The sequence below is a fragment of the Strigops habroptila genome, chromosome W (genome assembly GCF_004027225.2).
Source record: "Strigops habroptila isolate Jane chromosome W, bStrHab1.2.pri, whole genome shotgun sequence".
In the NCBI taxonomy this organism is placed as follows: Eukaryota; Metazoa; Chordata; class Aves; order Psittaciformes; family Psittacidae; genus Strigops; species Strigops habroptila.
The window spans coordinates 36,527,639-36,539,211 of NC_044301.2; the positions used below are offsets into that span (position 1 = coordinate 36,527,639).

The 11,573-nt window shown below is 40.0% G+C and overlaps 1 protein-coding gene across 1 annotated transcript in view; it reads right to left on the reverse strand.

The window, feature by feature from the left end:
- Window positions 1–556: 556 nt before the first annotated feature.
- Window positions 557–11,573, reverse strand: part of LOC115619168 (microtubule-associated protein 1B-like) — a 99,361-nt gene continuing 88,344 nt past the window's right edge. Inside the window, exons 5-7 of the mRNA XM_030511216.1 lie at window positions 4,309–10,600; window positions 1,381–1,619; window positions 557–712 (exon numbers count right to left, since the gene is read on the reverse strand). Coding sequence (XP_030367076.1) covers window positions 557–712; window positions 1,381–1,619; window positions 4,309–10,600 — 6,687 coding nt within the window. The remainder of the gene's footprint in view (window positions 713–1,380; window positions 1,620–4,308; window positions 10,601–11,573) is intronic.

The following is an 11,573-nucleotide window of genomic DNA, read 5'->3' on the forward strand; positions in this document are numbered from 1 at the left end:
TTAGGTTGTACATCCCTTCCTAGCCACATTCTGCTGCTTCTTATTTTCCAGCTAAATTAATTCTGTAAAGTAAGGACCTCCTTGGCAATAGCTCAGATTGATACAAATTTAAAACCTCATTTTCATGTGAGTGCATAAACAAACTGCAGTAAGCAATACAGCTATTGCCATGAGACTACTGGAGTTCTAATTATTTATTACTTTCTCCTCCTACCCCTCTCTCTCTTTCTTTGTATTTCTTTAGAGAGCAAATGCCTATACCTGGCAGAAGTCAGTTGGGGTTGCTAGTACATGGTTTCCAAACGTTAAGCAGAGATGAAACTGGATCTGTATTTTTGCAGAAATTGGAACCCTAGTATGGGAATGCTGTTATTTTCCTTAGCAATCAGCAAAGACTGAAAAATATTAGTGACTTGAATCACAATGATACAATATAGCATTTTGCAGGTATACAGTTCAGCAGTTGAAATAGATGGGTTGAATTTTTAGAAAAGGTGCCATCAAACTGAAGAATTTCTGGAAACAAAATTAAATTTTGTGGTGCATGGTCTTGTTCTTACAGTTCAATCTTGCACGCGGGAAAAGATTCATCTTGCATAACGACAGTGCTGCTGCTTGCCAAAACCATGATGTTGAGGTCCTGCTGTTTCTCATGGGTGTTTTGGTACCATTCCCTCATCACTTCTGAGTCATGGGTTGGGATTAAGGTCACCTGCAATACAAAACAGAACTGAAGAATGAAGAACAGGAACAACTGATAAGATAAATGTCTTTGTAAGAAGTCCTGGCCAACAAGTATGATTCCCTCTTGGAAAGAGTGGATCTTTATGCAATAAATTCTTAAATAAACATGTAGATAAGATAAATTACTGTAAAGAAGCAGTTTATCAAAATACTAAGGTGCTGAGATGCAACTTTCCAGAGAAGTAGCAGTCTGTAGTCTGCTCTTCAGATTATGGCCAAATATTTTGTTTACTTATTTATCATGTTAGAAAGGCACATGAAGTTTACAAGTGTACATGATTACAGTATAAATCGTGAAATGTTCACTTTTCTTTCCTACTTATAATCTGTAAGGTTTCCAAACTTGGATCATATATGGTATAGCGACAAGATGAAATAGCCAAATGGCCCTGTAAACCAGTTCCCAACTGTTTTATTCTCCAGAGACATGTCAGAAGGGCCAGAAATGGGGGAGCAGCTGAGTATGGTGCAGCTCTGTGCTTCACTTGGGTGTCCTCTCACATCACTGGTGAAACAAGGTGCCCAGGTTGGGAACTCCTGTCCCCAGCAGCTGCTGCCCACTTCAGAGGCACTCTGGCTTCCTGTAATTGCTTTCCAGAGATTAAATTTCCAGGTAGCCATACTAGCATACCCTACCTGCATGTTACTCTCCCACTGGGCCTTGCCCTCCAGCAGGGAGTCCAGAACAGCCCTGCTTGGCTCCTCAGCTGCAGAATTGTTTCCGCTCACTACATAGTAGGATGACCGCACCCTCCTGAAAAACTCAACATCAACATTCTTGCTATTGCTGTGGTTAGGAATGTACACCAGATCCAAATACACTGGAGGTCCTGGAGGCACCACTGTAGATTTTGCTGACTTATTATTCCTGGGTCCTTTGGAAATCAAACAACAAAAGTATATATCAGAGGTTGGTTAAAAACATGCATTTATTAATTACCATTATAACTGCTGAGATTATATTCTGAAAATTGCTAGTGTTGGTTTAGCATTACATAGCTACAATTGTACTTCTGTGTCCCCTGAAACAATTATGGTATTGCCCTCCTACATCTAATGACATGTTCCAGCTTTGTTGTATGCCAATTACAATTGTACTGGGAGGAAAAAAATTGAATAAAAGTAACTAACTATATAATGCAATAAAAACTCCCTAACACATAACCAACATGTGACTGAACTTTTCCCAGTAATATACTACTATTATCCAACAATTACTACGCAGGGCTGTGATTACTGAATTACCATTCAATAAATGGCAGTATTATTTTCCAACTTAAGAAGTACAGCTTTTCAAAAGTCTCAGGTATGCATGTTTATAAAAGCTAGGGTCACACAGGGAGCCATGCAGAAGTGGTCCTGAGATTTGGGGTATCAGCACATGCCAAGACATGGTAGCTACTGATATGCTCAGACTGTCTTACAGGTGCATGAGGAAGCTACTACATGTGAGCAGAAAGAGGGGCAAAGAGGAACTCGTGAGAACAGAGAAACTTCCTAAAGCAATTACTTCAGGAAACTGAGAACTAGCATTTGTTTGCCTGCTGTATCCTTATTTGCATACACAAACTAGCCACTTATCACAAAAAGTAGAGGGAAGCATGCTTTTGCTGCTATACATATAATGTATATACATATAAAGCAGTGTCTGTTCTAAGAAGACGTTCAGTCAAAAGGAAGTACAAAGTTTGATCACTCACATTAAAAATACTACCAAAAACCCCCTGGTTTTGCTACATATTGGATCAAGGTGTGAACTGACAATCAGGATTCAATCAGTAATTGTATCCAGATGATCACCATTTATGTTTTATTTGCTTTCTCATGATGTTACAGAGTATGAAGTTTGTTAAACTAAATTATCTGAGCAATGAGCAATTTAGGATCACATGTTGTAAAGCCAGGAAAGTCCAATACAATTGTCTAGTGTGACCTGCCATTCATCATAGGGCAATATACCAAATAAGCATCATAAGATGATAAGATTTCCTAAATTAGAGAGGTTTTAACTATTGTGTTTGTTAAAAATACTTTTATCATCTTTTATCATAAAAAATCTGTGATACATCTTTCTGAATTATGGATACAAACATTGGATAAAATATTAGACATTACATTTTACACTTAAATGGCATTATTAAATAGAGTCTTGTCTTCAGCTCTAGTGTATACCTGAGAAGTATGCTTCAAGGAAGAAGAATCTAATATAAAGCTAAAGTGCTGGAGAAATGTACAGCATGAGGAACCATACTGCTGCTTTGAAAAGCATCTATTAACAGAGACATGCAAACGATGGTGTAAGAAAGGAACAGTGGACCATTTAAAATGGGGAAGCTACAGATAGATAACTGAATGCTGGTTTGCTTGTACTGAATCCTAGACCTGCTCCTTGTAAAAAGCTTTCAATAGAACATCAGTCCTGACAACAGTAAAATCAAAGTATTCCCCTAAACACTCTCTAACAAGATCTGCCAGAAACAGCATATTAGCACAATGCCTTCTTCAGTAATGCAATTCATATTTTACTATTTAGAATACACAACAGTCATTCAAAATTACATTAATTTTCTGTATATTTAGTCATCACTGATGGCATGTGATATACATGCTCAGCTCATCTAAAGTGCTCTTACTACTGTTATAATTTTTTTAAAATACTTTTTAAAATTAATCCAGCAAAGAAATAAAAACATATAATGTCTGGTAGTACCTTTGCCTCTCACAATATTAAATTGCATTATTTTATGTTTGTGGAAGATTATTTGGAACAAAATGGACACATGAGCGATCCAGGACTCATGTCAATGGCAAGAGTTTGAGTTAGGCATTGCGGCCTAACGACAAGGTTACGAAAGGACAATTGAGACAGCAGAATGAGGAAGTTGGCTCGGGACAAACAACTCCCGGATGTGGAACAAGGAACTTGACAAACTTATGGACTTATAAGGCTTTCGCGTGAATTGAAAGTATTAACCAATCATGAGCTGTAGCTATGCACGTGTGTTAGTAGACTTAACCAATCCGGATTGTATAAAGCTCTCGTGGACACTCAGAAAGAATATATAAACAACTATTCGGGCTCAATAAAAGGTCAGCATTTAATCACATTGGTTGGTATGCTGTCCGTTTATCTCCCGCATATGTTGAGCACTGTTCCTGCATGATTCTTACAATGAATAAAGTAGTTCACTTTACTACTGATTTCACTTCACCTACCAAGATGATACTTTTAATTCTATTAGTTGGTTAACAATTCAGATAGCTAATATTAAGTTCTTTATATTTGATGTACTCTCTAATTCTTTACATCTGAGCAAACTGACACATCAAGTTTCTCAGATTACAAAAGTTAATACAGTGAATTTCATTCATTTAAATTTGGCCTTACACACCAGATTTATATTTAAAACATGGACTTCCTTTGGGGGTTTGCTACAAATCACATTCTCAGCTGATATAAAGGCAACCTAACTTCACTGCAAAATCTCAGCTGATGTAAAGATTATTAGGCAGCCTAACTTCACTGCAAAATCTTAACATTAGGGAACTCCTATCTGTCTTTACCTGTGGTTGCAGTCTTTGATGACTTGGATGTTGTATTTGTTGCATTCTTGGTGTCCTTATCTTTCTCTTCCACTCGAGACTTTACTTCTGGATTAGAGATATTTTTGGTTGCCTTCTCCACAGACTCCTTTTTTGGAGAAGCTGTTTTGGAAATTTTGTCTAAGGATTCTTTTGCAGCTGGTTTTGGTGAAGCCATTTGTTTTGATTTACCATCACTTTTTTTAACAGGAGAAGACAACTTGGTCTTAGTACCCTGCTTTTTTGTCTTTGTCTTTTCTTTGAAGTCCTTCTTCAAAGGTTTACCCAAATTCTGATCAGTGGGCAAAGTCTCTGGGTCAACCATGGAGACATCAGGGTGCCTAGGGGAAGGGCTGTGATCTTGCATCGGGACAGGCGATGGGTCAATTTGTTTGTATGTAATTGTCTTGTCCGTTGGAATGGTTTCTGACTCATCTTCCGAGTCAATGTTAGCATCTACAGTGATGGAAGGGCATTCCTCAGTCTCAGGGGGAATATCTGAATCAGTTTGAGATAGGGCAGACTCACTCATGGATGTGGGAGGGGTTTCGTCACACTGTCGCCCTTGCTGCTTTCCCCCAGAAGGCGGCTTCTCTCCATCTTTAGACTGTTCTTCATTTACAAACCACTCAAGGGGATTTGGGTTGATAAATGAGGGTGAAAGTTCAGTTTTAGGATGTTTATATTCACAGGAGGACACAAGGCATAAGTGAACATCTTGATGGGATTCTGCTAACAATTTTCGTGGAGTAAAATGTGCACTTGCTAAATAGGAATAGCTAGTAGCTTCAGATGACCTGGTGGTTTTCCCAGTTGTCTCAAATGAATAATCTGTGGCTTTAGGTGAGCTGATGGCTTTCCCTGTTGTCTCATAGGGGTAATCCATAGCATCGGGTGATCTGGTAGCTTTTCCAAGTCTTTCATAGGAATAATCTGTGACCTCAAGCGATGTGGTTTTCCCAATTATCTCATAGGAATAATCTGTGACTCCTGGTGACCTCGTGGTTTTCTCTGTCATCTCATAAAAATAATCTGTGGCCTCAGGTGACTTAGGAGCTTTTCCTGTTATCTCATAGGAATAATCTGTGGCCTGAGGTGATCTAGATTTTGCAACTGCCTCATAGGAGTAGTTAATATCCTCTGGTAACTTAGTAGTTTTCTCTGTGGCCTTGTAAGAATAGCTAAGTTCTTCTGGTGACTTGCTGTTTTTCTCTGAATCTTCTTTTTCTGGGCTGATTAAAGGTTCTGGACTGTGCTTTGTTAGGGGTTCCTGGTAAGCAACTGCTTTGACAGAAGACACTTGCAGTGACAGCAAAGATGTGTGACTAGCTGACACCACTTCTGTGATTGCAGGAGGTGAATCTGGAAAACTAGGAGAGTACAGAGGAAAAGATTCCCTTGGAGTTAATGGAGATAGGTCAGACTTTGGTGACAGCTTTTCTCCTAGGCTCTGCACCTTTTCTGAGGTAAAAGAAGAATGTAGTGACGTATCTCTAGGTGGAACAGCACCTGAAAAAGTTTCTTCTGGCAGTGGTGAAGTTAACTGGGAAGGCGTATGAGCTGATGAAGTTGAGGATGAAGCTTCAGTTTGAGAAACTGAAATAATTTCTGAAATATCCTTCTCCTGAGAGTAAGATGATTGCTCCACAGGAGCAATCTTCCATGCAAAAATAGGCTCCTGTATATCTGAAGGTCTATCATCTACTTCTGATGGTCCATTTTCAGATATATGGTGTATACTAGTGCCTACAGTAGGATAGTCTGGAGATTGCCTACTAAAGTCCATTGCTAAAGACTGCTCAGGGGACTCCTGACCAAATTCTACTGACATAGTTGAATGCTCAGGAGATCTATGATTGTGCACTGGGGTTCTTGATTTTGTGGTTTTAGGTGAGAAATCTGGTGGAGAAATTGACATGGGCCTTGGGCATTCTTCCTTAGATGGAGACATGTCTGTTTCCTGAAATGTTGTTGGTGTTTGTACAACTGATACTGAAAGGGAATCATCAACTTCAGTAGAGTGGGGGGATCCAACTTCAGCATGCAAAGGAGATACATCATCAGTAGTTGGTTCTGGAAATGAACTAGTAGCAACAGATGCTGTAGAGACAGAAGCTACTCCTTCTATATGGGAATAAGTGTCTTCTGCTACAACCTCATCAACTGGAGTTGCAGACTTGTCAGAAACAGTGCCTTCAGAAATCGACATTTTGGTGTCTTCTTTTAAGGAACTGAACTGACTGATATCTATTTGAGTAGGTGAGAGATCACCTGCTAACTTGCACTCATCCAAAAGCAGTGAAGACTGGGGACTGCTGGGTTCTGCATCCTCCATCTTCTTTTCTAGGCTGAAGCCTTCCTTAATTACCATAAACTCCATGTTTTTTCCATCTTGTTTTTCTTGGAAAAGGCTCACAGAGCTGGCTTCAGAAGCTGGGCTCATCTGACTGGGTGATTTTTCTTTTTCAGGTTTCTCCTCAGGACTACCATAATCTCTGGTGGAAGACTTTACATCAGCACTCAAAAATGTATCATAAGTGGTCTCTGAACCTATCAGGGGTGGACTCCGTAGAGGTGATAGAACCTTTTCAATAGGAAATTCTGAATCTGGCACAGGCTCATCCATAGGGCTTATTCTCGGTTTTGCAGACTCATCTTTGAATTCACTGAGTTCAAAGCTGACAGGAGTTTCTGTTGACTTTTCACTGCTTTCAGAGGGAAGCTGACTGGATTTTTCATCAGTGGGAGACTGATAATAAGGTGTGTGGCCAGCACTACCAGAAGCAGACTGTGAGGGAGATGCTACTTCTAACATTTTCTCTTCAGGGCTTGCACAGTGCTCTTTGGCAACTTCTTGATGTACATCAGGTAATGTAGCAATGGGGACAGGCTCAGCCAAGAAACTGATCTCATTGGGAGTGAGCAAAAAGTTCACACTACGTTCACTCAGTGGTGTTTTGGCAACGGGTGATGGAGGGGACAAACTCTCAGCTGGACTCTTGGCTGGACTATGTTTTCCACCATCTTCTGGATAGGGTTCTTTGATTTCTAATTTGGCAGTGCCTTGGATTTCACTTCCTTTTTGCCAACATACATCTTGGAATGCAGATTTGCAGAATTTGTCTTCCTCTAATGGAGAAGGTGGTGAGATGGTAGAAGCTGAGGCATTATAGTCTTTACCTTCTGTGGCCTCTGTTTTGGATCCTTCTGATAATCCATTGAAAGCATCCGAAAGTGGAGAAAGTTTAGGTCTAGTAAATTCTTGAGAGTACAGTGATGTCTCATACTTGGCAATGTTTATGTACTCTTGAGAAGGTGACTCGTTTTCCTCGTTGTTAGTTTCATCACTCATGACATCCCGGGGTGTAGACATTTCATCCATTGGAGTTGGTTCACTGGATATTTCAATGGTAGACTGTGTATAACCTGAAGTAGCAGTGAATTCCTCAGGTTGATCTTCTCTATCTTCTTCATCAGAAACAGTGACTTCACTTTCTGAACCACCAGGTAATGTTTCATCATGGATAGAAGAGGCCAGTTCAACTGCTGGAGACTGAGGCTTCAAGAATTTTGTTGGTGTAATTATGAGTAGGCCATATTTATCTTCAGCTTCACCAGCTTCTGCAGCTTTGTCTACCACAGCCATCATATAATCTCCTTCAGCTTCTATTTTTACAGTCTCCTCTTCATTTCTGATGTCTTCTGCTTTGTCTTCCTCTTCTTGTTCAGTCTCTTCAGTTTCTGCCTTTTCTACTGCTTCTTCCCTATCTTCCTCAGCCCATTCATTTGATGCCTTATCATCTGCCTTTTCAATATATTTTTCGGCTTTAATGTTAGCATCTGCTTCAGCCATTATTTCTTCTGAACTGTCTTTCATTTTTCTTGCTTCCTTCATATACGGTTTTGTGGTGTCCAGTGGTGTCTTTACTTCCTCATCTTCACCTCGTTCTTCAGCTTCTTCTGTCTCTGCTTTTTCCTCATAATCTCCTGCTTCATATGATTTTTCCAAGCCAGTTCCCTCATCTTCAAACTTTTCATTGTCATCAACCCTGTGCTTTTCCACAGGTTCCAATTCTTCAGGTGTTTGTTCACACTCACCCTCAGCCTCTGTGGTAGTTATGCCTTCATCAGAGGACTTGGCATGTCCTTGATTATCTAATTTTTCTTTTGGGACTTCAAAGGCCTCTTTTTGTTCTGTGCCAGTGAGTTTCAGTTCATCCTCTGTAAGTGCAACTTGAGGGTTTGGGGTTTTTATTGTTTCTACTTCTTCAGCTTTTAATTCCTCGAAATCCTTTGTTAAATCCTCTGGTGAAGACATAAGGGATCTATCCACTTCAAGTTCTTTTCCACTAACTGTAATTTCTGCAGCTGCTACAGTTGCAGCAGTGGCTCCAACTGCTGCAAGGGTAGCTTGTGCTCCACTGACTTTGATCTCTTTCTTCACAGTCTTCATTTTTCCTTTTTCCTTTGTCTTTCCAGCAGGTACTGCTTCTTTTTTAGCAGGTTCCTCCTTCTTTTGAGGTTTAGGCTTTGCTGATGGCTTTTTGACTTCAGTCAAAGGAACAGCTGTCATCTTTGCTTCTTTAGGAACCTTTTTTATTTCCTTTTTGGCTCCTTTTTCTTCCTTCTTAATTTCCTTCTCTTCTTTTTTACATTCTTTTTTAACTTCCTTTGGTGGAGCTTCTTTCTTTAATTCCTTCTTAGTTTCCTTCTTCTCTTCCCTTTTCACCTCTTTTTTAACTTCTTGCTTGATCTCATCTTTTTGGGGGTTTTCCTCTTTTTTCATGGGTGTTTTCTCCTCTTTTTTAGAAACCTCTTTCTTTGTTTTTTCTTTTTCCTCTTTCTTTTCTTCACGTTTTCCTTTGACTTCCTTTTTCACTGCCTTCTCCTTTGCCACTTTTGGTTTTACATCTGTAGCTTGTTTTTCAGAAGTTTCAGATTTTACTAATTGCTCTTTATTTGTTATGTCTTTTTCTGACACTATAGGTTTGGTCTCCCCTTTTGTTGGTTTCTCTTTTTTAATTGGAACTTTTTCTTTGCTTTCCAATTTCTGAAGCTTTTCCGGTGCTGGACTAGGCTTTGCAGGCTCTGATGTTTCTTCTTTAGCTTCCTTTCTGAGAGGCTTGCTTGGTGTCTTTGCATCAGGCTTCAGACTCTCCTTGCTGTCTGTTAGTTGTTTCAACTTTGCTTGTTTCACAGCCGGACTAGCAGTGTTCCCAGTTAGGTCTTTTTGTGTAACCATTGGTTGTTTAAGGAAGTCTAAGTGTTTGAGTTTTTCTAGTCCTTCTAGAATATTATACTGAGTGCTGTTTCCAGGAAATAAAACTCGGATTATTTTTTCTGCAGGATTAACTGGATGCCACACAATCAGGGATGAGACAGAGGTGAAATAGGATAATGGAATGTCTAGTTCTTGGCCATTTGGTAGCAGAAAATCAGCTTTATCTTTGCTAGTACCACTCCACTGTTCCATAAAATATTGCATCTCTTTGCTATTTTTGACAGGATTAAGCACATACATCTCAAGTTTGCCAACTCCCATTTTCTGAAATAAAATGATGGGGTCAGTGGTATTTCCTACATTTCTGAAAAGAGGTTCTGGTTTCATAGACAATTTATTTAAATACTGGAGAGTAAACCAAGCTTCCTCTGCACTCTTTTCCACTCTAAAGTTAGGATCCAGGTTCTTCAGGTTCTCAGGTACATTAAGGAATACAACTCCTAAATCAGGTGAGATCAGATTTTTCATCCAGTCACTGTTGGTAGTAGACCCTTGGGAATGTTCCTCTTCTAATTCAGCTATCTTTCGCTGAAACATGCTATTGATTCCTGGCAGGTTATCATCTCCAATGTGAGTGAGTAGAATGGAATCTACCCTGTCCAAGTGCCGGATAAGTTTCCAAAAGCAAGATTTTCTTTCAGATCCTCCATTGATAAGCATGTTGAATCCATTCACTGCAAACAACGCAGAGTCCCCTCTTCCACCCGGGAAAATATAACAACAGGGTTTGGAGAGCTTCAAGAAGCCTCCTGAAGTTGGAGGTTCCAAAATGTCAAAGGGCGATGGCACTTCTACTGATTCTGACAGATACTCTGTGAATTCAGAGAGTCCTTCCATTTCTGGCAATATGGAAGCTGAGTTGAGTTTAATGTTAATAAAGTCTTGAAGGTTGTGTCTGTCAAGGTTGGAATTTTTCCAGTCTCCTTCCTCAGGGCAGAAAAGAGTTAAGCTGGCTTTGTTGGCAGGGTGTGTGGTGCTCAATAATTCACCAATCTAGGGTTGTAAAACAAAAACACAAGAAGATGCGTGTAAATTATTTTTTTAATGACAATCAATGTCAGAACATAATATTTCCTGATCAGATAGATAAAACCTTTTTCATTCACTTCTGGACTGTTGAGTACCCATCTTAGAAGCTAAAGGAACCTGTTAGCACAATGAGTTTATTACTGTATTTTTTTAAATACAAAGGTGCATCTTATGAGGAAAAGTCCCTTCCTCATTGCCCAAAGGAGAAAAGTATCCCAAGGTTCTCCCTTCTCTCTTCCACCCTTTATAGGAGGACAGTACAAGCTTTTACATTTAGAGGGGATGAGGACTATGAGGCTAATGCTTCCAGAGCTGCCACTATCTCTGCCATTGGCTCATGAGTCTCCCTGCTGCCCTTGCCCATCCAGAAAAGCCAGCCAAGGGAAACAGCACATCCTCTTAACAGACAGAATAACTGGAGCCCAGAGGAGGCCAGCATCCTACTGGGGCAGCTGCCTTCCTCACACCCTCCTCACACAGGATGTATTCCACGACACCATCATTAATACAGTTCTTTCTGCAGGCTGGCTCCTGACTCCCAGACTGCAGGCCAGTTTTCCAGAACACTAAAAACTGATTTATTGCATGAAAAATCCAAACAGTTTCAAGTTTTGTATTTGTGAGATGATAGTGAGATACACATATTTATATATGTTCTATTGTGCTGGTTTGGGCTGGGATAGAGTTAAATTTCTTCGTAGTAGATAGAATGAGGCTATGTTTTGGATTTGTGCTGAAACCAGTGTTGATGATTGATAACACAGGGATGTTTTAGTTACTTATGAGCAGTGCTTACACAGCATCAAGACCTTTTCTGCTCCTCATACCACCCCACCAGCAAGGAGGCTGGGGGTGCACAAGAAGTCAGGAGGGGACATGGCTGGGACAGCTGACCCCAACTGATCCAAGGGATATTCCATACCATATGATGTCATGC